Genomic DNA, 24,018 nt, shown 5'->3' with positions numbered 1-24,018 from the left:
AAATCACCCCTCCTACCCCACCACATTAACTAGTAAATCACCCCTCCTACCCCACCACATTAACTAGTAAATCACCCCTCCTACCCCACCACATTAACTAGTAAATCACCCCTCCTACCCCACCACATTAACTAGTAAATCACCCCTCCTACCCCACCACATTAACTAGTAAATCACCCCTCCTACCCCACCACATTAACTAGTAAATCACCCCTCCTACCCCACCACATTAACTAGTAAATCACCCCTCCTACCCCACCACATTAACTAGTAAATCACCCCTCCTACCCCACCACATTAACTAGTAAATCACCCCTCCTACCCCACCACATTAACTAGTAAATCACCCCTCCTACCCCACCACATTAACTAGTAAATCACCCCTCCTACCCCACCACATTAACTAGTAAATCACCCCTCCTACCCCACCACATTAACTAGTAAATCACCCCTCCTACCCCACCACATTAACTAGTAAATCACCCCTCCTACCCCACCACATTAACTAGTAAATCACCCCTCCTACCCCACCACATTAACTAGTAAATCACCCCTCCTACCCCACCACATTAACTAGTAAATCACCCCTCCTACCCCACCACATTAACTAGTAAATCACCCCTCCTACCCCACCACATTAACTAGTAAATCACCCCTCCTACCCCACCACATTAACTAGTAAATCACCCCTCCTACCCCACCACATTAACTAGTAAATCACCCCTCCTACCCCACCACATTAACTAGTAAATCACCCCTCCTACCCCACCACATTAACTAGTAAATCACCCCTCCTACCCCACCACATTAACTAGTAAATCACCCCTCCTACCCCACCACATTAACTAGTAAATCACCCCTCCTACCCCACCACATTAACTAGTAAATCACCCCTCCTACCCCACCACATTAACTAGTAAATCACCCCTCCTACCCCACCACATTAACTAGTAAATCACCCCTCCTACCCCACCACATTAACTAGTAAATCACCCCTCCTACCCCACCACATTAACTAGTAAATCACCCCTCCTACCCCACCACATTAACTAGTAAATCACCCCTCCTACCCCACCACATTAACTAGTAAATCACCCCTCCTACCCCACCACATTAACTAGTAAATCACCCCTCCTACCCCACCACATTAACTAGTAAATCACCCCTCCTACCCCACCACATTAACTAGTAAATCACCCCTCCTACCCCACCACATTAACTAGTAAATCACCCCTCCTACCCCACCACATTAACTAGTAAATCACCCCTCCTACCCCACCACATTAACTAGTAAATCACCCCTCCTACCCCACCACATTAACTAGTAAATCACCCCTCCTACCCCACCACATTAACTAGTAAATCACCCCTCCTACCCCACCACATTAACTAGTAAATCACCCCTCCTACCCCACCACATTAACTAGTAAATCACCCCTCCTACCCCACCACATTAACTAGTAAATCACCCCTCCTACCCCACCACATTAACTAGTAAATCACCCCTCCTACCCCACCACATTAACTAGTAAATCACCCCTCCTACCCCACCACATTAACTAGTAAATCACCCCTCCTACCCCACCACATTAACTAGTAAATCACCCCTCCTACCCCACCACATTAACTAGTAAATCACCCCTCCTACCCCACCACATTAACTAGTAAATCACCCCTCCTACCCCACCACATTAACTAGTAAATCACCCCTCCTACCCCACCACATTAACTAGTAAATCACCCCTCCTACCCCACCACATTAACTAGTAAATCACCCCTCCTACCCCACCACATTAACTAGTAAATCACCCCTCCTACCCCACCACATTAACTAGTAAATCACCCCTCCTACCCCACCACATTAACTAGTAAATCACCCCTCCTACCCCACCACATTAACTAGTAAATCACCCCTCCTACCCCACCACATTAACTAGTAAATCACCCCTCCTACCCCACCACATTAACTAGTAAATCACCCCTCCTACCCCACCACATTAACTAGTAAATCACCCCTCCTACCCCACCACATTAACTAGTAAATCACCCCTCCTACCCCACCACATTAACTAGTAAATCACCCCTCCTACCCCACCACATTAACTAGTAAATCACCCCTCCTACCCCACCACATTAACTAGTAAATCACCCCTCCTACCCCACCACATTAACTAGTAAATCACCCCTCCTACCCCACCACATTAACTAGTAAATCACCCCTCCTACCCCACCACATTAACTAGTAAATCACCCCTCCTACCCCACCACATTAACTAGTAAATCACCCCTCCTACCCCACCACATTAACTAGTAAATCACCCCTCCTACCCCACCACATTAACTAGTAAATCACCCCTCCTACCCCACCACATTAACTAGTAAATCACCCCTCCTACCCCACCACATTAACTAGTAAATCACCCCTCCTACCCCACCACATTAACTAGTAAATCACCCCTCCTACCCCACCACATTAACTAGTAAATCACCCCTCCTACCCCACCACATTAACTAGTAAATCACCCCTCCTACCCCACCACATTAACTAGTAAATCACCCCTCCTACCCCACCACATTAACTAGTAAATCACCCCTCCTACCCCACCACATTAACTAGTAAATCACCCCTCCTACCCCACCACATTAACTAGTAAATCACCCCTCCTACCCCACCACATTAACTAGTAAATCACCCCTCCTACCCCACCACATTAACTAGTAAATCACCCCTCCTACCCCACCACATTAACTAGTAAATCACCCCTCCTACCCCACCACATTAACTAGTAAATCACCCCTCCTACCCCACCACATTAACTAGTAAATCACCCCTCCTACCCCACCACATTAACTAGTAAATCACCCCTCCTACCCCACCACATTAACTAGTAAATCACCCCTCCTACCCCACCACATTAACTAGTAAATCACCCCTCCTACCCCACCACATTAACTAGTAAATCACCCCTCCTACCCACCACATTAACTAGTAAATCACCCCTCCTACCCACCACATTAACTAGTAAATCACCCCTCCTACCCCACCACATTAACTAGTAAATCACCCCTCCTACCCCACCACATTAACTAGTAAATCACCCCTCCTACCCCACCACATTAACTAGTAAATCACCCCTCCTACCCCACCACATTAACTAGTAAATCACCCCTCCTACCCCACCACATTAACTAGTAAATCACCCCTCCTACCCCACCACATTAACTAGTAAATCACCCCTCCTACCCCACCACATTAACTAGTAAATCACCCCTCCTACCCCACCACATTAACTAGTAAATCACCCCTCCTACCCCACCACATTAACTAGTAAATCACCCCTCCTACCCCACCACATTAACTAGTAAATCACCCCTCCTACCCCACCACATTAACTAGTAAATCACCCCTCCTACCCCACCACATTAACTAGTAAATCACCCCTCCTACCCCACCACATTAACTAGTAAATCACCCCTCCTACCCCACCACATTAACTAGTAAATCACCCCTCCTACCCCACCACATTAACTAGTAAATCACCCCTCCTACCCCACCACATTAACTAGTAAATCACCCCTCCTACCCCACCACATTAACTAGTAAATCACCCCTCCTACCCCACCACATTAACTAGTAAATCACCCCTCCTACCCCACCACATTAACTAGTAAATCACCCCTCCTACCCCACCACATTAACTAGTAAATCACCCCTCCTACCCCACCACATTAACTAGTAAATCACCCCTCCTACCCCACCACATTAACTAGTAAATCACCCCTCCTACCCCACCACATTAACTAGTAAATCACCCCTCCTACCCCACCACATTAACTAGTAAATCACCCCTCCTACCCCACCACATTAACTAGTAAATCACCCCTCCTACCCCACCACATTAACTAGTAAATCACCCCTCCTACCCCACCACATTAACTAGTAAATCACCCCTCCTACCCCACCACATTAACTAGTAAATCACCCCTCCTACCCCACCACATTAACTAGTAAATCACCCCTCCTACCCCACCACATTAACTAGTAAATCACCCCTCCTACCCCACCACATTAACTAGTAAATCACCCCTCCTACCCCACCACATTAACTAGTAAATCACCCCTCCTACCCCACCACATTAACTAGTAAATCACCCCTCCTACCCCACCACATTAACTAGTAAATCACCCCTCCTACCCCACCACATTAACTAGTAAATCACCCCTCCTACCCCACCACATTAACTAGTAAATCACCCCTCCTACCCCACCACATTAACTAGTAAATCACCCCTCCTACCCCACCACATTAACTAGTAAATCACCCCTCCTACCCCACCACATTAACTAGTAAATCACCCCTCCTACCCCACCACATTAACTAGTAAATCACCCCTCCTACCCCACCACATTAACTAGTAAATCACCCCTCCTACCCCACCACATTAACTAGTAAATCACCCCTCCTACCCCACCACATTAACTAGTAAATCACCCCTCCTACCCCACCACATTAACTAGTAAATCACCCCTCCTACCCCACCACATTAACTAGTAAATCACCCCTCCTACCCCACCACATTAACTAGTAAATCACCCCTCCTACCCCACCACATTAACTAGTAAATCACCCCTCCTACCCCACCACATTAACTAGTAAATCACCCCTCCTACCCCACCACATTAACTAGTAAATCACCCCTCCTACCCCACCACATTAACTAGTAAATCACCCCTCCTACCCCACCACATTAACTAGTAAATCACCCCTCCTACCCCACCACATTAACTAGTAAATCACCCCTCCTACCCCACCACATTAACTAGTAAATCACCCCTCCTACCCCACCACATTAACTAGTAAATCACCCCTCCTACCCCACCACATTAACTAGTAAATCACCCCTCCTACCCCACCACATTAACTAGTAAATCACCCCTCCTACCCCACCACATTAACTAGTAAATCACCCCTCCTACCCCACCACATTAACTAGTAAATCACCCCTCCTACCCCACCACATTAACTAGTAAATCACCCCTCCTACCCCACCACATTAACTAGTAAATCACCCCTCCTACCCCACCACATTAACTAGTAAATCACCCCTCCTACCCCACCACATTAACTAGTAAATCACCCCTCCTACCCCACCACATTAACTAGTAAATCACCCCTCCTACCCCACCACATTAACTAGTAAATCACCCCTCCTACCCCACCACATTAACTAGTAAATCACCCCTCCTACCCCACCACATTAACTAGTAAATCACCCCTCCTACCCCACCACATTAACTAGTAAATCACCCCTCCTACCCCACCACATTAACTAGTAAATCACCCCTCCTACCCCACCACATTAACTAGTAAATCACCCCTCCTACCCCACCACATTAACTAGTAAATCACCCCTCCTACCCCACCACATTAACTAGTAAATCACCCCTCCTACCCCACCACATTAACTAGTAAATCACCCCTCCTACCCCACCACATTAACTAGTAAATCACCCCTCCTACCCCACCACATTAACTAGTAAATCACCCCTCCTACCCCACCACATTAACTAGTAAATCACCCCTCCTACCCCACCACATTAACTAGTAAATCACCCCTCCTACCCCACCACATTAACTAGTAAATCACCCCTCCTACCCCACCACATTAACTAGTAAATCACCCCTCCTACCCCACCACATTAACTAGTAAATCACCCCTCCTACCCCACCACATTAACTAGTAAATCACCCCTCCTACCCCACCACATTAACTAGTAAATCACCCCTCCTACCCCACCACATTAACTAGTAAATCACCCCTCCTACCCCACCACATTAACTAGTAAATCACCCCTCCTACCCCACCACATTAACTAGTAAATCACCCCTCCTACCCCACCACATTAACTAGTAAATCACCCCTCCTACCCCACCACATTAACTAGTAAATCACCCCTCCTACCCCACCACATTAACTAGTAAATCACCCCTCCTACCCCACCACATTAACTAGTAAATCACCCCTCCTACCCCACCACATTAACTAGTAAATCACCCCTCCTACCCCACCACATTAACTAGTAAATCACCCCTCCTACCCCACCACATTAACTAGTAAATCACCCCTCCTACCCCACCACATTAACTAGTAAATCACCCCTCCTACCCCACCACATTAACTAGTAAATCACCCCTCCTACCCCACCACATTAACTAGTAAATCACCCCTCCTACCCCACCACATTAACTAGTAAATCACCCCTCCTACCCCACCACATTAACTAGTAAATCACCCCTCCTACCCCACCACATTAACTAGTAAATCACCCCTCCTACCCCACCACATTAACTAGTAAATCACCCCTCCTACCCCACCACATTAACTAGTAAATCACCCCTCCTACCCCACCACATTAACTAGTAAATCACCCCTCCTACCCCACCACATTAACTAGTAAATCACCCCTCCTACCCCACCACATTAACTAGTAAATCACCCCTCCTACCCCACCACATTAACTAGTAAATCACCCCTCCTACCCCACCACATTAACTAGTAAATCACCCCTCCTACCCCACCACATTAACTAGTAAATCACCCCTCCTACCCCACCACATTAACTAGTAAATCACCCCTCCTACCCCACCACATTAACTAGTAAATCACCCCTCCTACCCCACCACATTAACTAGTAAATCACCCCTCCTACCCCACCACATTAACTAGTAAATCACCCCTCCTACCCCACCACATTAACTAGTAAATCACCCCTCCTACCCCACCACATTAACTAGTAAATCACCCCTCCTACCCCACCACATTAACTAGTAAATCACCCCTCCTACCCCACCACATTAACTAGTAAATCACCCCTCCTACCCCACCACATTAACTACATGCAGCATCATCAGGCTGCAGTCTAGAACAAAACAAAATGTCCATAAGTGTAACCCCTGACAGGGATTTAGGAACGACCCCCTTCCCTAACCTGTGTGAAGTGACCCCTTACCTTAGGGGGTTTGAAAGGATAGTCTGTAGGGAAATGAATAGTCAAGAAGAAGACGCCTCCCTGATATGGACTGTCATTCTGAAAGGAGAGGAAGAGAATCACAGTGCCATCTGCAACAACCACTGATCAACATTTCCCTTCCAACTGCCTTCACTTCCAGAAAACGTAATACATTTAATCAAAACAGCAATTCAAGATGATAGAATTACTCACAGGACCCATGATGGTGGCTTGCCAGTGAAACACTGACAGGGGGAGAGGAGGAGGGAGAGGGGGGAGAAGGAGGGAGGGGAGGAGGGAGAGAAGGAGGGAGAGGGGGGAGAGAGAGGAGGGAGAAGGAGGGAGGGGAGGAGGGAGAGAAGGAGGGAGAGGGGGGAGAGAGAGAAGGAGGGAGAGGAGGAGGGAGAGAAGGAGAGTTAGTGCACATTAAGGGTCATTATAATCTTTAACCAGTGTTTCTTAACGCACATTTGATCAGGTGTATTAGCGCTCGGGCAAAAAACTAAAATATTCAGCCCTTTGGTTCTCCAGCACCAAGATTAAGAATAACTGCCTTCAACAGTTCCATAAAAATAAAGTCAAAAGACACCTACTGTCATCTCCCACTGGTCCTGCTGAGCACTGCGCTGGAGGATCACGAGCCAGATCATTCAGCTCCTGCAATGCAACAAGAGAGACGAGGAACAATTAGCTCTAAACCAATCAACAAGAGAGACGAGGAACAAATAGCTCTAAACCAGAGGCAGACATTTTGAACGATGAAAGCAACACGGTGTGCTCCAGCCTGAGAACAAAGAAGAATGAATGACAGCCTATAATCCCAGTGACAGGCTATCAGCCCAAAGTAACCTACACCGGGGGCATCCTCAGTAGCAAAACGTTTGGCAAAAGAAAACAAGTGTTTGGTATTTAAAAGTTCAGGAAGTCCCTCCCCGTTGCTGTTAGTTTTGTTCCGTTTGATGCCTAGTGAACACAACCCAACTGTGTGTTCTGGTGAAAGGAAGACGCCATTTCTCCGAGACCCAGTCAGACGGCCATTCAACACCACCGAAACAATGAGGTAAAGCATAACCTCTACCAAGGACGGCAACCGCTGATGGAAAGTTGTCGTACTGTTCCCATGACAGAAAACGGACCCACGGGCCCTGGTCACAAGTGGTGCACTATAAAAAAGGGTGAAAGAGGGTGCCATTAAGGAGGTTGTATAGCCTGGGTCCAGGGTTAGCAAAGCTAACCACCATATTGACTGTTGACAACAATGCGGTGGAGGCAGCAGCGGATTTATTAGCAAATGAGAAAACAGACTTTTCCTTAACCGTCTATGAAAACTGAGGAGAGAGGACACCAAATGAATGAACTCTATAAATCAATAGCCTGCCTGTTAAATGTGCCTGGCTTTATAAATAATCCATATATACAGGGCATTTGGAAACTATTCAGACCCGTTTACCTTTTGCCACATTTTGTTACGTTACAGACTTATTTCTAAAATGGATTAAATAGTTTTTTTCCCCCTGCCTCATCAATATACACACAATAGCGCATAGTGACAAAGCCTCCCGGGTGGCGCAGTGGTCTAGGGCACTGCATCGCAGTGCTAGCTGCGCCACCAGAGTCTCTGGGTTCGCGCCCAGGCCAGGCTCTGTCGCAGCCGGCCGCAACCGGGAGGTCCGTGGGGCGATGCACAATTGGCATAGCGTCGTCCGGGTTAGGGAGGGTTTGGCCGGTAGGGATATCCTTGTCTCAGCATGTAAAAATGTAATGTAAAAATGTAATAAAATGTATGCACTCTAATGTAAGTCGCTCTGGATAAGAACATCTGCTAAATGACTAAAATGTAAATGTAAAAACAGGGTTTTGAAAAATGCGCAATTTTATAAAAAGTGATTACAGCCTGGAGTCTTCTTGGGTCTGACGCTACAAGTTTGGCACACCTGTATTTGGGGAGTTTCTCCCATTCTTCTCTGCAGATCCTCTCAAGTTCCATCAGGATGGATGGGGAGCGTCGCTGCACAGCTATTTTCAGGTCTCTCCAGAGATGTTCGATCAGGTTCAAGTCCAGGCTCTGGCTGGGCCACTCAAGGACATTCAGAGACACTCCTGCATTGTCTTGGCTGTGTTCTTAGGGTCATTGTCCTGTTGGAAGGTGAACCTTCACCACAGTCTGAAGTCCTGATCAGGTTATCGTCAAGGATCTCTCTGTACTTTGCTCCGTTCATCTTTCCCTCAATCCTGCCTATTCTCCCAGTCCCTGCCTACAGGTTGTTTCGGTACAGCGTTAAGGTGGAGGCTATATACAGGGTGTTACGGTACAGAGTCAATGGGGAGGCTATATACAGGGGGTACCAGTACAGAGTCAATGTGGAGGCTATATACAGGGGGTACCGGTACAGAGTCAATGTGGAGGCTATATACAGGGTGATACAGTACAGAGTCAATGTGGAGGCTATATACAGGGTGTTACGGTACAGAGTCAATGTGGAGGCTATATACAGGGGGTACTGGTACAGGGTCAATGTGGAGGCTATATACAGGGGGTACTGGTACAGGGTCAATGTGGAGGCTATATACAGGGGGTACCGGTACAGAGTCAATATAGAGGATATATACAGGGGGTACCGGTACAGAGTCAATGTGGAGGCTATATACAGGGTGTTACGGTACAGAGTCAATGTAGAGGCTATATACAGGAGGTACCGGTACAGTCAATGTAGAGGCTATATACAGGGTGTTACGGTACAGAGTCAATGTGCGGGGGAACAGGTTAGTCGAGCCAATTTGTACATGTAGGTACAGGTGACCAGGTGACCATGCATAGATAATAAACAGCGAGTAGCAGCAGGACCTAGACTTGGCGTTCCAGTACCGCTTGCCGTGCGGTAGCAGAGAGAGCCACCTGACAATTTGTCAAACTGTGCCTTTCTCAGATCTGTGCCTTGACACAATCAATTTTAGAATAAGGCTGTAAGGTAACAAAATGTGGATTTTATTTAACGATGTTCAGAGTTTGTTATAACAAAAAGTATTGATGTGAATATGATGGGCTATAGGTCAAGCCCTATTGATCACGGGCATGTGACGCATACGTTTCACGTGAAGAGAGTCAGGGTTGAGAGAATGTTTTTGTCCTAAACAAATGAGGGATTTCAGGACGACAATTACAGCCATTTCTGACTCAAAAGTTGTGTTGCAGCTTCAGCAAACACGAACAGTGCGATAACATCAAGTGTTTATGTGGTGGTCGCTGCAGCAGGGAGGAGAGAGAGACAATGGGTGCTAGTCACAAGCAGTCATTGTTAACATGGCGCAGCAAGTCTGAGCCAGACCCACAGGCCCAATCAAATCAATTGCGGTCAGACTGCCTCTAGTCATTTGTGTGTCTAAATTATTTAATCAAACCGTGTGCTTAAAGCATCAGACAACCTCGGTGCATATAGTTGATTTGATTAAAACGCATAGAATGCGCCTATATATGGAAAAATACATTATAGAACATTCTGACTAATCAATTGTTCTAAAGAACGTTGGTCATTGGTCTACCAAAATGTTTTAGTTGGGGACAGGCCTGTTAATAAAAAATAAAAATAAAATACCTTTATTTAACTAGGCAAGTCAGTTAAGAACAAATTCTTATTTATAATGACGGCCTAGAACGACTGATACCTTGTCCGTTTGGGGATTCGATCCAATAATAATGTTTACATACTGTAGTCAAGGCCACCCTAGACATCTATTGCTGTACATACACTGTTGAAAGTGGTGTAAAGCTTGCTGCCATTGGACTCTGGAGGAGTGGAAACGCATTCTCTGGAGTGATGAATCACACTTTTAACCACCTGGCAGTCCAAAGGACAAATATGAGTTTGCCAGGAGAACGCTACCTGCCCGAATGCATCGTGTCAACTAAAGATTGGTGGACGAGGAATAATGGTCTGGGGCTGTTTTTCCATGGTTCGGGCTAGACCCTTTAGTTACAATGAAGAGACATCTTAACGCTACAGTGACAATGACATCCTAGACTACTTTGTGGGAACAGTTTGGGGAAGGCCGTTTCCTGTTTCAGCATGACACTTTGCATTTATTATGGATCCCCATTAGTTCCTGCCAAGGTATCAGCTACTCTTCCTGGGGTTTATTATGGATCCCCATTTAGTTCCTGCCAAGGCAGCAGCTACACTTCCTGGGGTTTATTATGGATCCCCATTTAGTTCCTGCCAAGGCAGCAGCTACACTTCCTGGGGTTTATTATGGATCCCCATTTAGTTCCTGCCAAGGTATCAGCTACTCTTCCTGGGGTTTATTATGGATCCCCATTAGTTCCTGTCAAGGCAGCAGCTACTCTTCCTGGGGTTTATTATGGATCCCCATTAGTTCCTGCCAAGGCAGCAGCTACACTTCCTGGGGTTTATTATGGATCCCCATTAGTTCCTGTCAAGGCAGCAGCTACTCTTCCTGGGGTTTGTTATGGATCCCCATTTAGTTCCTGCCAAGGCAGCAGCTACACTTCCTGGGGTTTATTATGGATCCCCATTGGTTCCTGCAAGGCATATTAATAAGACACTTACATTACTCATAAAACAACAGATAAAACAGTACATTACACCACTACATATCTACAATACAACATTTTTAATACCACCATACAACAATAATACAATATATGCCTATGTCTGTGCCTGTGCCTGTGTCTGTGTGTGTGTGTGTGTGTGTGTCTCTTCACAGTCACCGCTGTTCCATAAGGTGCATTTATACCATTTAAAAAATATATATATTTTGATGTGGAATAGAGTTCCATGTAGTCATGGCTCTATGTAGTACTGTGCACCTCCCATAGTCTGTTCTGAACTTGGGGACTGTGAAGAGATCTCTGGTGGCATGTCTTGTGGGGTATGCATGGGTGTCTAAGCTGTGTGCAAGTATTTTTTAAAAACAGACAGCTCTGTGCATTCAGCTTGTCAACACTTCTTACAAAAAACAAAAGTAGTGATGACATCAATCTCTTTTCTACTTTGAGCCATGCGAGATTTACATGCATATCATTAATGTTAGCTCTCTGTGTACTTTTAAGGGCCAGCTGTGCGGTCCTGAGGTAATTGCAATTTTCTTAAGTCCCTCTTTGTGGCACCTGACCACACGACTGAACAGTAGTCTAGGTGCGACACAACTAGGGCCTGTAGGACCTGCCTTGTTGATAGTGCTGTTAAGAAGGCAGAGCAGCGCTTTATTATGGACAGACTTCTCCCCATCTTAACTACTGTTGTATCAATATGTTTTGACCATGACAGTTTACAGTCCAGGGTTACTCCAAGCAGTTTAGTCTCCTCAACTTGTTCAATTTACACATGATTCATAACAAGATTTAGTTGAGGTTTAGGGTTTAGTGTTAAATACAATGCATTTAGTTTTGGGAATACTCGAGACTAACATTCCTTGTCTCCTATTCTGGAACTAACTGCAGCTCTTTGCAACTGGGGACAATACAATGCACACAATGCTACAGACCATTCAAGTTGAGGGAGCCTACAATTGGCATGCTGGCTCCAGAAATGTCCACCAGAGCTGTTGCCGAATAATTTAATGTTAATTTCTCTACCGCCGCATACAACGCTGTTTTAGAGAATTTGTCAGTACTTCCAAACAACCGCGGATCACGAGATTTGTGTGGCATTACCTATTTTGTATTTATGTAGCTTCATTTAAGCCCTTTTAAAATGGCGTTTATCAAATATGAACCGTTAACTACACCTGCTGATGTGTAACAGTGGGAGATAACCAGTGACGACGGTATTCATATGCCCCCCCCCACCCCCCGGGGCCTCTCCATTGGCATATCAATGGCCCAACTTCATCAAAATGGCTGAGGTGTCGCTGACTAGTGGCTTATAGAGGAGCAGGTTCAGATAGAGTACAATAATTAGATACACACATTTATATTTCAGTTACATTGTTAGTGATCTTCTTAGCTAACGTTTTATCCACCTAGCTAGCTACCCAGTCTCATCTTACATGTACATTTTGCTAGCTAACGTTTCGTTAGCATACGTTACCGGTAACTTTTAGCTAGGTCTGGTGAGATGGCTATCTATCGTTCAGCTAACATCTAGTTAGCTGGCAGCACAACAATGATGACTGAAATTGAATTTCACTAGCCAAGTAGCATCAACGTTGCCTCAGAAAAATACTTTTTTTTTTATCAGACAGGCATTATATCAGAAGTTAGCGGAGTGTTCCGCTTTGAGATAGCCGATCAAACTGATACGATTTACGATGGAGTTATGTGGCGACTAGTGGGCGAGCTGGCACTCCGACGTCCCTTAACCAACGTTAGCTAGATTGTATCTAAAACGAACTTGTTTCAGCACCCAAAGGATAGCAGCCAATTACACACGATCGTAATGTATAATTACGGGCTATTCTTTGGGTGCTGAAATCAATAGTTTGGCACCCAAATAACTAGTAATAATAGTACTAGCTAGTTATCTAGGTAGCTAGATACTACCTAACGAGCTAGCCAGTCTAGTGTCAACAAACCGATGGCACAGATGAAAATAGTATTTGGATATGGGACGGGCGTTAGCTAGATTGCTAGCTAGCCAACTTTAGCCATAATTAAACGTTAACTAACCAGCTAACGACGTACATCAACAATCGAGCTAACAAAAATGTGGCTAACTTGCTACCTAGTTAGTTACCTTGTGGATCCTTTTCAGCGCCATCCTCGCTCCGAGAGAATTGCAATCAATTTTGCAATGCGAATCTTCACCGAGTTTGCCCAACTGGGCAACTGACACGGTATCACAGGCTAGCTAGCTAGCTGGACAGACAAATTCAATGTTAACTAACGTTAATTAAGCGTCGACCCTAATATAGCTAGCTATGCTAACGTTAGCTAGATGGCTAACGTGCGGCTGTGCGTATGCCGCGGCGTCGAAAAAACAAACAATTCCTTTACAAATAGCTAGCTAACTAATCTTCACTTTAAATACGTCAATACGGACGACCACGTCTTTATCGTCATTAACCTATATATTCCTTCGTAGCTTGTATAAATAACTGTTCTTCCGCAAAATGTTATCAACAAGATGTCCTCTCCGTCCCGATAACAAGTAGCATGACAGGGAGCTAACCGCTGGCTAGCTATGCATTCAGAATGGGCGGTCCTGTGGATCACTCCGCCCCAACCTTTGTGCAGTAAAAACAAACAAGATTGTTGAATTTCACACAAACCTTTTTGACCATCATATATAATATCCCACTAATATGAACCTAATTTCAATCAAATGTATTTATATAGCCCTTTTTACACCAGCAGATGTCACAACGTGCTTTACATAAACCCAGCCTAAAACCCTAAACAGCAAGCAATGCAAATGTGGTTACCTATTTATGTATTAGGTAACACATAGTTATAAACACACACACAGTCTCATTATATAATTTATATGCAAAAAATAATACGTAGTCAAACATCTCAGCAGTAGGACAACAGGAGCCACTGTTCAATGTTGTGTTTCATAAAACAGCTGGAAACCCAAAACACACTGGAAAGGGGTCAACCCAGTGGAGGAGTGACGTAGGGAGTTCTGGGCATACTCTGCCCAGGGAAGGAATCATTCCTACTCACCCTGCCGATCCTGACAATGACTCCTCAGGAACCTCCCCAGCTCCTAGTTCATCATCTCCACCTGCCCGTTGGACTGAGGCCAATACCCAGAAGTGAGGCTGACTGACCCCGAGCTTCACTAAGAAGCCCCTCTAAACTCGTGATGTGATTTGGGGACCACGGTTGAACACGATGTCCTCCAGAAGGCCATAATGACGTAAGACCTGCTGGAAGAGTGCCTCAGCAACCTGGAGAGCAGTGGGGAGACCAGGAAGAGGGATTCTACATGACTTGGAAAATCTATCAATCAGAGGAAAGGGGGGGGGGGGGGGTATCGGTTACAAAGTCAATGGATAGATGTGACCAAGGTTGCTGAGGTACGGGAAGCGGCAGGACCTTCCCTGCTGGAGCACTCCGGGGGGACTTGGTTTGATACATACCGAGTGACATCCTGCACCAAGATGGGCCAGCAAAACTTCTCAACGATGGAGTGGGACGGTGTGAGAAATACCTGGATGTCCAGCAACGACAGCTGTGTGTGCCCAGGTCAGCAGCCAATCTCTTATCCCTTTGGGAACGTAGCTTCGCTCGGGAGGACAATTCCGGGGTGCGGGCTCCCTCTAGAAGCCTGGCGGATGTCCACATCTACGTCCCAAACCACTGGACCCACGACTAGGGAGGATGGGATTATGGGTACTCTCAGGACAGGAACCTCTCCCGAATCGTAGATACAGGACAGGAATCTCTCCCGAATCGTAGATACAGGACAGGAACCTCTCCCGAATCGTAGATACAGGACAGGAACCTCTCCCGAATCGTAGATACAGGACAGGAACCTCTCCCGAATCGTAGATACGGGACAGGGACCTCCCCCGAGTCGTAGATACGGGACAGGGACCTCTCCCGAATCGTAGATACGGGACAGGGACCTCTCCCGAATCGTAGATACGGGACAGGGACCTCTCCCGAATCGTAGATACGGGACAGGGACCTCTCCCGAATCGTAGATACGGGACAGGAACCTCTCCCGAATCGTAGATACGGGACAGGGAGCTCTCCCGAATCGTAGATACGGGACAGGGAGCTCTCCCGAATCGTAGATACAGGACAGGAACCTCTCCCGAATCGTAGATACGGGACAGGGCACCGGCTTTGATGTTCCTAGAACCTGGGCGATAGGTCAGCGTGAAGTCGAACCTGGTGAAGAAAAGTGCCCATCTGGCTTGGCGCAGATTCAGTCTCCTCGCTGTCCGTATGTAATCTAGGTTCTGATGGTCGGTGAGGATGACGAATGGTTGCTTGGCGCCCTCCAGCCAGTGTCTCGACTCCTCTAATGCCAACTTCACTGCCAGGAGCTCTTGATCGCAGACGTCGTAATTCCTCTCTGCGGAGGACAGTTTCTTGGAGAAAAAAAGCACAAGGATATAAATTTCAATGGGTTACCCTGTCTTTGTGACCAAACTGCCCCCACCCCCACCTCAGATGCGTCTACCTCAACAAAAAAGGTAACGTAGGATCTGGGTGTTTTAGCAAGGAGGTGGAGATGAAATGCCCCTTGAGGAGACAAAAGGCCTCGCCGGCTGCTGGAGACCAACCTATGAGGAACAGGTGAGAGGGGTGGCAACGGCGCTGAAGTTCCTGATGAAGCGACGGTAGAAGTTGGCAAACCCCAGAAACCGTTGTAACCCCTTGACGGTGGTTGGGACTGGCCTTGACCTTACCGCGTCTACAGTTGAAGTCGGAAATTTACATACACTTAGGTTGGAGTCATTAAAACTCGTTTTTCAACCACTCCACAAATTTCTTGCTAATAAACTATAGTTTTGGCAAGTCGGTTAGGATATCTACTTTGTGCATGTCACAAGTAATTTTTCAAATAATTGTTTACATACAGATTATTTCACTTATAATTCACTGTATCACAATTCCAGTAGGTCAGAAGTTTACATACACTAAGTTGACTGTGCCAACACAGCTTGGAAAATTCCAGAAAATTATGTAATGGCTTTAGATGCTTCTGATAGGCTAATTGACATCATTTGAGTCAATTGAATGTGTACCTGTGGATGTATTTCAAAGCCTACCTTCAAACTCAGTGCCTCTTTGATTGACATCATGGGAAAATCAAAATCTAATATCTTTATACACACACAAGTTAGGCTACTTCCTGCTCAGGCAGGCAGTACTTTTCCACTACACCCATACATAGTTATCTCATTTCACCACACTCTACAAGCCTCTTTGTTTCTCCATTCCCTGTGTGGGGACAGAATCTTCCTGTTATTGGTTTCACAGTAGCACAACTTGTCTGTCAATAGTTCCTCTTATCATTTGTTTCACACTTGCACCCTGCTTACATAGCTAAAAAGGAACACAATGTACCAGTTCTAATTCTGACTAAACTACACACATCATCAGAGTATAGTTTTATGATTCTAATACATTTCACATAGTACATTTCACACAGTTATACAGTTTCGGGGTGGAATACTTTAGTCATTACTTTAAACATTCAAATTCTTCTACCACTCAGTCAATACTTTGTGGAGTCACCTTTGGCAGTGATTACAGCTGTGAGTCTTTCTGGGTAAGTCTCTAAGAGCTTTCCACACCTGGATTGTGCACCATTTGACCATTATTCTTTTGAAAATTCTTCAAGTTCTGTCAAATTGGTTGTTGATCATTGCTAGACAGACATTTCAGGTATTGACATAGATTTTCAAGTAGATTTTAAGGAAAAACTCAGCCACTCAGGAACATTCACTGTTTTCTTGGTAAGCAACTCCAGTGTAGATTTGGTCTTGTGTTTTAGGTTATTGTCCTGCTGAAAGGTGAATTAATCTCCCAATTCGTCTCAGTGTCTGGTGGAAAGCAGACTGAACCAGGGTTTTCCTCTAATATTTTGCCTGTGCTTAGCTCCATTCTGTTTTTAATCCTGAAACTCCTCAGTCCTTATCTATTACAGGGATACCCATAACATAATGCAGCCATCACTATGCTTGAAAATATGGAGAGTGGTACTCAGTAATGTGTTGTATTGGATTTGCCCCAAACAAAACACTTAATAGCTTTGCCACATTTTTTGCAGTTTTATTTTAGTGCCTTGTTGCAAACAGCATCCATGTTTTGGAATATTTGTATTCTGTACAGGCTTCCTTCTTTTTACTCTGTCAATTAGGTTAGTATTGTGGAGTAACTACAATGTTGTTGATCCATCCTCAGTTTTCTCCTATCACAGCCATTAAACTCTGTAACTGTTGTAAAGTCACCGTTGGCCTTATGGTGAAATCCCTGAGCGGTTTCCTTCCTCTCCGGCAACTGAGTAAGGAAGGACGCCTGTATCTTTGTAGTGACTGGGTGTATTGATACACCATCCAAAGTGTAATTAATAACTTTATGCTCAAAGGAATATTCAATGAATGCTTCTTTAATTTTTTACCCATCTGCCAATCGATGCCCTTCTTTGCGAGGAATTGGAAAACCTCCCTGGTCTTTGTGGTTGAATCTGTTTGAAATTCACTGTTCAACTGAGGGACCTTACAGATAATTGTATGTGTTGGGTACAGAGATGTACATTCAAAAATAATGTTAAACACTATTGTTGCACACAGAGTGAATCCATGCAACCGAATATTATTTTTCAACTCCGATAACGATTATTGGAGGACCAAAAAAAAGCCGATACCTATTAATTGGCTGATATATATATATATATATATATATATATATTTGTAATAATGACGACTACAACAATACTGAATGAACAATGAACACTTTTATTTTAACTTAATATAATACATAAATAAAATATTTTAAAATCTATTTTATTTTGTCTCAAATAAATAATGAAACATGTTCAATTTGGTTTAAATAATGCAAAAACAGTGTTGGAGAAGAAAGTAAAAGTGCAATTTGTGCCATGTAAGAAAGCGAACGTTTAAATTCCTTGCTCAGAACATATGATGGTGGTTCAATATTCCCAGTTCTTCAATATTCCCAGTTCTTCAATATTCCCAGTTCTTCAATATTCCCAGTTCTTCAATATTCCCAGTTCTTCAATATTCCCAGGTAAGAAGTTTTAGGTTGTAGTTATTATAGTAATTATGACGCGTCGACTATTTCTCTCTCTATACCATTTGTATTTCATAGACCTTTGACTATTGGATGTTCTAATAGGCACTTTAGTATTTCCAGCCTAATCTCACGAGTTGATAGGCTTGAAGTCATAAACAGCGCTGTGCTTCAAGCATTGCTAATAGCTGCTGGCAAAACGCAGTAAAGTTTGAATGAATGCTTATGAGTCTGCTGGTGCCTACCACCATTCAGTCAGACTGCTCTATCAAATATCAAATCATAGACTTAATTATAATATAATAAACACACAGAAATACGAGCCTTTGGTCATTAATATGGTCAAATCCAGAAACTATTATTTTGAAAACAAAACGTTTATTCTTTCAGTGAAATACCGAATTGTTCTGTATTTTATCGAACGGGTGGCAACCCTAACTCTAAATATTGCTGTTACATTGCACAACCTTCAATGTTATGTCATAATTATGTAAAATTCCGGCAAATTAGTTCGCAACGAGCCAGGCGGCCCAAACTGTTGCATATACCTTGACTCTGCGTGCAATGAACGCAAGAGAAGTGACACAATTTCCCTAGTTTAATATTGCCTGCTAACATGAATTTCTTTTAACTAAATATGCAGGTTTTAAAAAATATACTTCTGTGTATTGATTTTAAGAAAGGCATTGATGTTTATGGTTAGGTACATTCGTGCAACGATTGTGCTTTTTTCGTGAATGGGTTTACGTTAAATCATCACCCATTTGGTGAAGTAGGCTGTGATTAGATGATAAATTAACAGGCACCGCAATGATTATATGCAACGCAGGATAAGCTAGATAAACTAGTAATATCATCAACCATGTGTAGTTAAGTAGTGATTATGTGAAGATTGATTGTTTTTTATAAGATACGTTTAATGCTAGCAACTTACCTTGGCTCCTTGCTGCACTCGCGTAACAGGTGGTCAGCCTGCCACGCAGTTTCCACGCGGAGTGCAATATATCGACCATAATCGGTGTCCAAAAATGCAGATTACCGATTGTTATGAAAGCTTGAAATCGGCCCCAATTAATCGATCGACCTCTATTTTAGACCCCAATATAATTCTAGAATGCTGATGTAGATTACTGAGACATGGCTGAAAAAAAAAAATTACAAATTAAAATTACAAGTTAACTTAGTTTTAAAGAACACCTCTTCTATAATATGACACCACATTCATGTCAATAGGAATAACACTTATTCTGTCTTTTATTCTGTAAAGACACTCAACACAACAAAAACCCTAGAGTATTTAAATTGTAGTACATTTGACTAAATTACTCACTCAAAATGTACCAAGTATAATATACTATACTTACAAATATTAATTCACATATAAATAAAACAATTATCCAAAATGTGAACAGAGAACAGTATTCAGAAACCCTATTATTCTTACATCTGTAAAAACGTAAAAACAACTAATCAGAGACTATTTCAAGATGTAGATAGCCTCTCTCAATAAGATTTACACCAGGCCTGACACGACATTCAGAAATAGTAGATTTAATACAGGCCAGGCCAGACACAAAATTCAGAAATAGTAGCCTACTTTGACAACAATTCAGTGAATGTAACGACTATTAGATAGCGACAGATAAAGAGAGAAGATACAAAACACAACAACTGTTCAGAGACAATAAAACATTTGTAGGACAAATTCATAATTCACACGGTCACACTTTAGTGTTTGCATTAAGCCGACAACATGTCATGGAACTTCTGGAAGCGCGATCCCATCATGTGTAACGGATGTGAAATGGCTAGCTAGTTAGCGGGTACGCGCTAGTAGCATTTCAATCAGTTCTAACTAGCTAGCCGTGGTTTTATGTGTAACGGATGTGAAATGGCTAGCTAGTTAGCGGGTACGCGCTAGTAGCATTTCAATCAGTTACGTCACTTGCTCTGAGACTTAAGTAGTGTTGCCCCTTGCTCTGCAAGGGCCGTGGCCTTTGTGGAGCGATGGGTAACGACCGTGCTTCGTGGGTGACTGTTGTTGATGTGTGCAGAGGGTCCCTGGTTCGCGCCCGTGTCGGGGCGAGGGGACGACGTAAAGTTAAAACTGTTACACTGAAGCGCGGTCCCATCATGCATAGTGGCACAGATCACGTAGAGCACCCAAAGGAGGTTTCAACACAGCTCCTACTCTATGCCCCGCGTCCACTCAGGATGAAAACTCAGAAACCACAAAGCCTCTCTTGTGCCCTTCAAAACTTCACCTGCTTTCAAAATGAGTTACAACCCGGTCCACACGTGCCACAGTCTTGGCTCCCGTCTTCCTGCCACTGTAGCCACGTCACAAAGTGAATGGACAAGCTGAATGGCTTCATGGACCAGCGCCTGGGGTTTCTGGGAAGGGGCCTTTGCAGGGTCCCCCACACAATGTACGCATTTGATGGCAATGTTGAGTATCCCCCAAAACACATACTTCCACCATTTTCGACCTGTGCGTCCAACATTGTATTAGCTCCTCAGTTGGTCAAGATGGTCAACCCCACCCATTTTCTTCTTGTAATCCATCTCAACCTCTGGAACAGATGTAAGTTCCTACCACTTTTAAAAACAACTCCAAAACCCCTGGAACGGTCACTTTAGACCCAGGCTGTGTGGTACAAGGGTGAATGGTGGGACTTAGGGCAGACACACGCCATGGAAACATATACTCCACTCTCGGGTGTCCTCTTCCTCTGCCGCGTCCTCTCCCTCGCCTGCGTCCTCTCCCTCTGCCGCGTCCTCTCCCTCTGCTACCTGCCTCCTCTAACCTTTAACCACTAGGTTACCTGCCGCCCTCCTCTAACCACTAGGCTACCTGCCTCCTCTAACCACTAGGTTACCTGCCTCCTCTAACCACTAGGTTACCTGCCTCCTCTAACCACTAGGTTACCTGCCTCCTCTAACCTCTAGGTTACCTGCCGCCCTCCTCTAACCACTAGGCTACCTGCCTCCTCTAACCACTAGGCTACCTGCCTCCTCTAACCACTAGGCTACCTGCCTCCTCTAACCTCTAGGCTACCTGCCTCCTCTAACCACTAGGCTACCTGCCTCCTCTAACCACTAGGCCACCTGCCTCCTCTAACCTCTAGGCTACCTGCCTCCTCTAACCACTAGGTTACCTGCCTCCTCCTCTAACCACTAGGCCACCTGCCTCCTCTTACCACTAGGCTACCTGCCGCCCTCCTCTAACCACTAGGCTACCTGCCTCCTCTAACCACTAGGCTACCTGCCTCCTCTAACCTCTAGGCTACCTGCCTCCTCTAACCACTAGGCTACCTGCCTCCTCTAACCACTAGGCTACCTGCCTCCTCTAACCACTAGGCTACCTGTCTCCTCTAACCACTAGGCTACCTGCCTCCTCTAACCTCTAGGCTACCTGCCTCCTCTAACCACTAGGCTACCTGCCTCCTCTAACCTCTAGGCTACCTGCCTCCTCTAACCACTAGGTTACCTGCCGCCTCCTCTAACCACTAGGTTACCTGCCTCCTCCTCTAACCACTAGGCTACCTGCCTCCTCTAACCTCTAGGCTACCTGCCTCCTCTAACCACTAGGTTACCTGCCGCCTCCTCTAACCACTAGGTTACCTGCCGCCCTCCTCTAACCACTAGGCTACCTGCCTCCTCTAACCACTAGGCTACCCTGCCTCCACCCTCTAACCACTAGGACACCTGCCTCCTCTAACCACTAGGCTACCTGCCTCCCCCCTCTAACCACTAGGTTACCTGCCGCCTCCTCTAACCACTAGGTTACCTGCCGCCCTCCTCTAACCACTAGGTTACCTGCCGTCCTCCTCTAACCACTAGGCTACCTGCCTCCTCTAACCTCTAGGCTACCTGCCTCCTCTAACCACTAGGTTACCTGCCGCCCTCCTCTAACCACTAGGCTACCTGCCTCCTCTAACCACTAGACTACCTGCCTCCTCTAACCACTAGACTACCTGCCTCCTCTAACCACTAGACTACCTGCCTCCTCTAACCACTAGACTACCTTCCTCCTCTAACCACTAGACTACCTTCCTCCTCTAACCACTAGGCTACCTGCCTCCTCTAACCACTAGACTACCAGCGGTCTAACTGCTGCGTCACTGCAGATCCTGACACATTGGTGAGACTGGCTTCCGGGTTAAAGCGAGCATTGTGTCAAGAAGCAGTGCGGCTTGGCGGTTTGTGTCCTTCACCTCTCCCGAGTTCGTACGGGAGTTGCAGCGATGAGGGGGGACAATACTTAAAAGAAAACATAGATTTTTTTTAAATTAAATTGGAAAAAAAATGGAGAAAAAAAATTCTAACAAAAAATATGAAATAAATCACACAAGTTAAATAACACAATTTGACTCATCAAATAAGCTTTTAATTTTACACGTCAAATAACACAATTCTATTATAAAATGTGGTGTTTGCTGAATTTGCACGTACAAGCCAAGCTCCAACACTATGGTCAGTAGCACTGTCAAAGTTGTACAAAAAATACTTCTGCAAACATGTGTTGTTACCATGCTGTGTTGCTGTCTTAGGTCTCTCTTTTCGTGATGTGTGTTTTGTCCAATACTTTTTTAAATAACAGCCCCCGTCCCCGCAGGAGGCATTTTGGTAGACGGTCATTGTAAATAACAATTTGTTCTTTAAATAACTTGCCTAGTTAAATAACGGTTTAATAAAAAATAAAAACAAGCACACACCGGCCACGACCGATGTGTTTACAATACCGCTTTGGTAATGAGGAACTATTTGTTCGACCGAATGGGAAAACGTCTGTGTGAGCATTTGAAATAAGATCAGGATCAAACGAGCAGGATCAAAAATGTTCGCAAATATCTTCGATACATATGTTATTAGCAACTTCTGCAGTAACTAGCTAGCTTTAGCTTGGAACAGGGATATGTGTCGTGAAGCTAGCCACAATAAGGATTAGACACAATGGTGGAATTTGCGGCTGGCCTTCAAAATAAAAGTTCCGATTTGAAAGTGACGCAGAATATTACAATTGGTGGAATCATGCCATATTTAGACTAGATAATGTTGAACAAGGTTGGAGTGTTGTAATGTGGAGCAATGAAATGGGGTATCAGCAGTGGTGTAAAGTACTTACGTAAAAATACTTTAAAAGTACCACTAAAGTCATTTATTTGGGTATCTGTACTTTACTTCGATATTTATATTTTTGACAACTTTTACTTAACTACATGCCTAAAGCAAACAATGTACTTTTTACTCCATACATTTTCCCTGACATCCAAAAGTACTCGTTACATTCTGAATGCTTAGCAGGACAGGAAAATGGTCCAATTCACAC

The 24,018-nt window shown here is 44.8% G+C and overlaps 1 protein-coding gene and 1 long non-coding RNA gene across 2 annotated transcripts in view; both read right to left on the bottom strand.

Moving 5' to 3' along the window:
• Positions 1-14,157, bottom strand: part of LOC129842517 (ubiquitin-conjugating enzyme E2 D2-like) — a 39,565-nt gene extending 25,408 nt beyond the window's left edge. The window contains exons 1-4 of the mRNA XM_055911095.1: positions 13,705-14,157; positions 7,606-7,669; positions 7,226-7,257; positions 7,013-7,090 (exon numbers count right to left, since the gene is read on the bottom strand). Of these exons, the coding sequence (XP_055767070.1) occupies positions 7,013-7,090; positions 7,226-7,257; positions 7,606-7,669; positions 13,705-13,728 (198 nt within the window). The 5' untranslated portion in view covers positions 13,729-14,157. The remainder of the gene's footprint in view (positions 1-7,012; positions 7,091-7,225; positions 7,258-7,605; positions 7,670-13,704) is intronic.
• A 5,765-nt stretch (positions 14,158-19,922) lies between these two features.
• On the bottom strand, positions 19,923-23,752 carry LOC129842516 (uncharacterized). The gene is made up of 2 exons (XR_008757610.1): positions 23,219-23,752; positions 19,923-22,949 (listed from the first exon to the last, which is right to left on the bottom strand). It is a non-coding gene; the product is annotated as an uncharacterized LOC129842516 (long non-coding RNA).
• Positions 23,753-24,018: the final 266 nt, after the last annotated feature.

Source organism: Salvelinus fontinalis, unplaced genomic scaffold (genome assembly GCF_029448725.1).
Source record: "Salvelinus fontinalis isolate EN_2023a unplaced genomic scaffold, ASM2944872v1 scaffold_0045, whole genome shotgun sequence".
Classification (NCBI taxonomy): domain Eukaryota; kingdom Metazoa; phylum Chordata; class Actinopteri; order Salmoniformes; family Salmonidae; genus Salvelinus; species Salvelinus fontinalis.
This window is presented reverse-complemented; position numbering and strand designations above follow the sequence as displayed.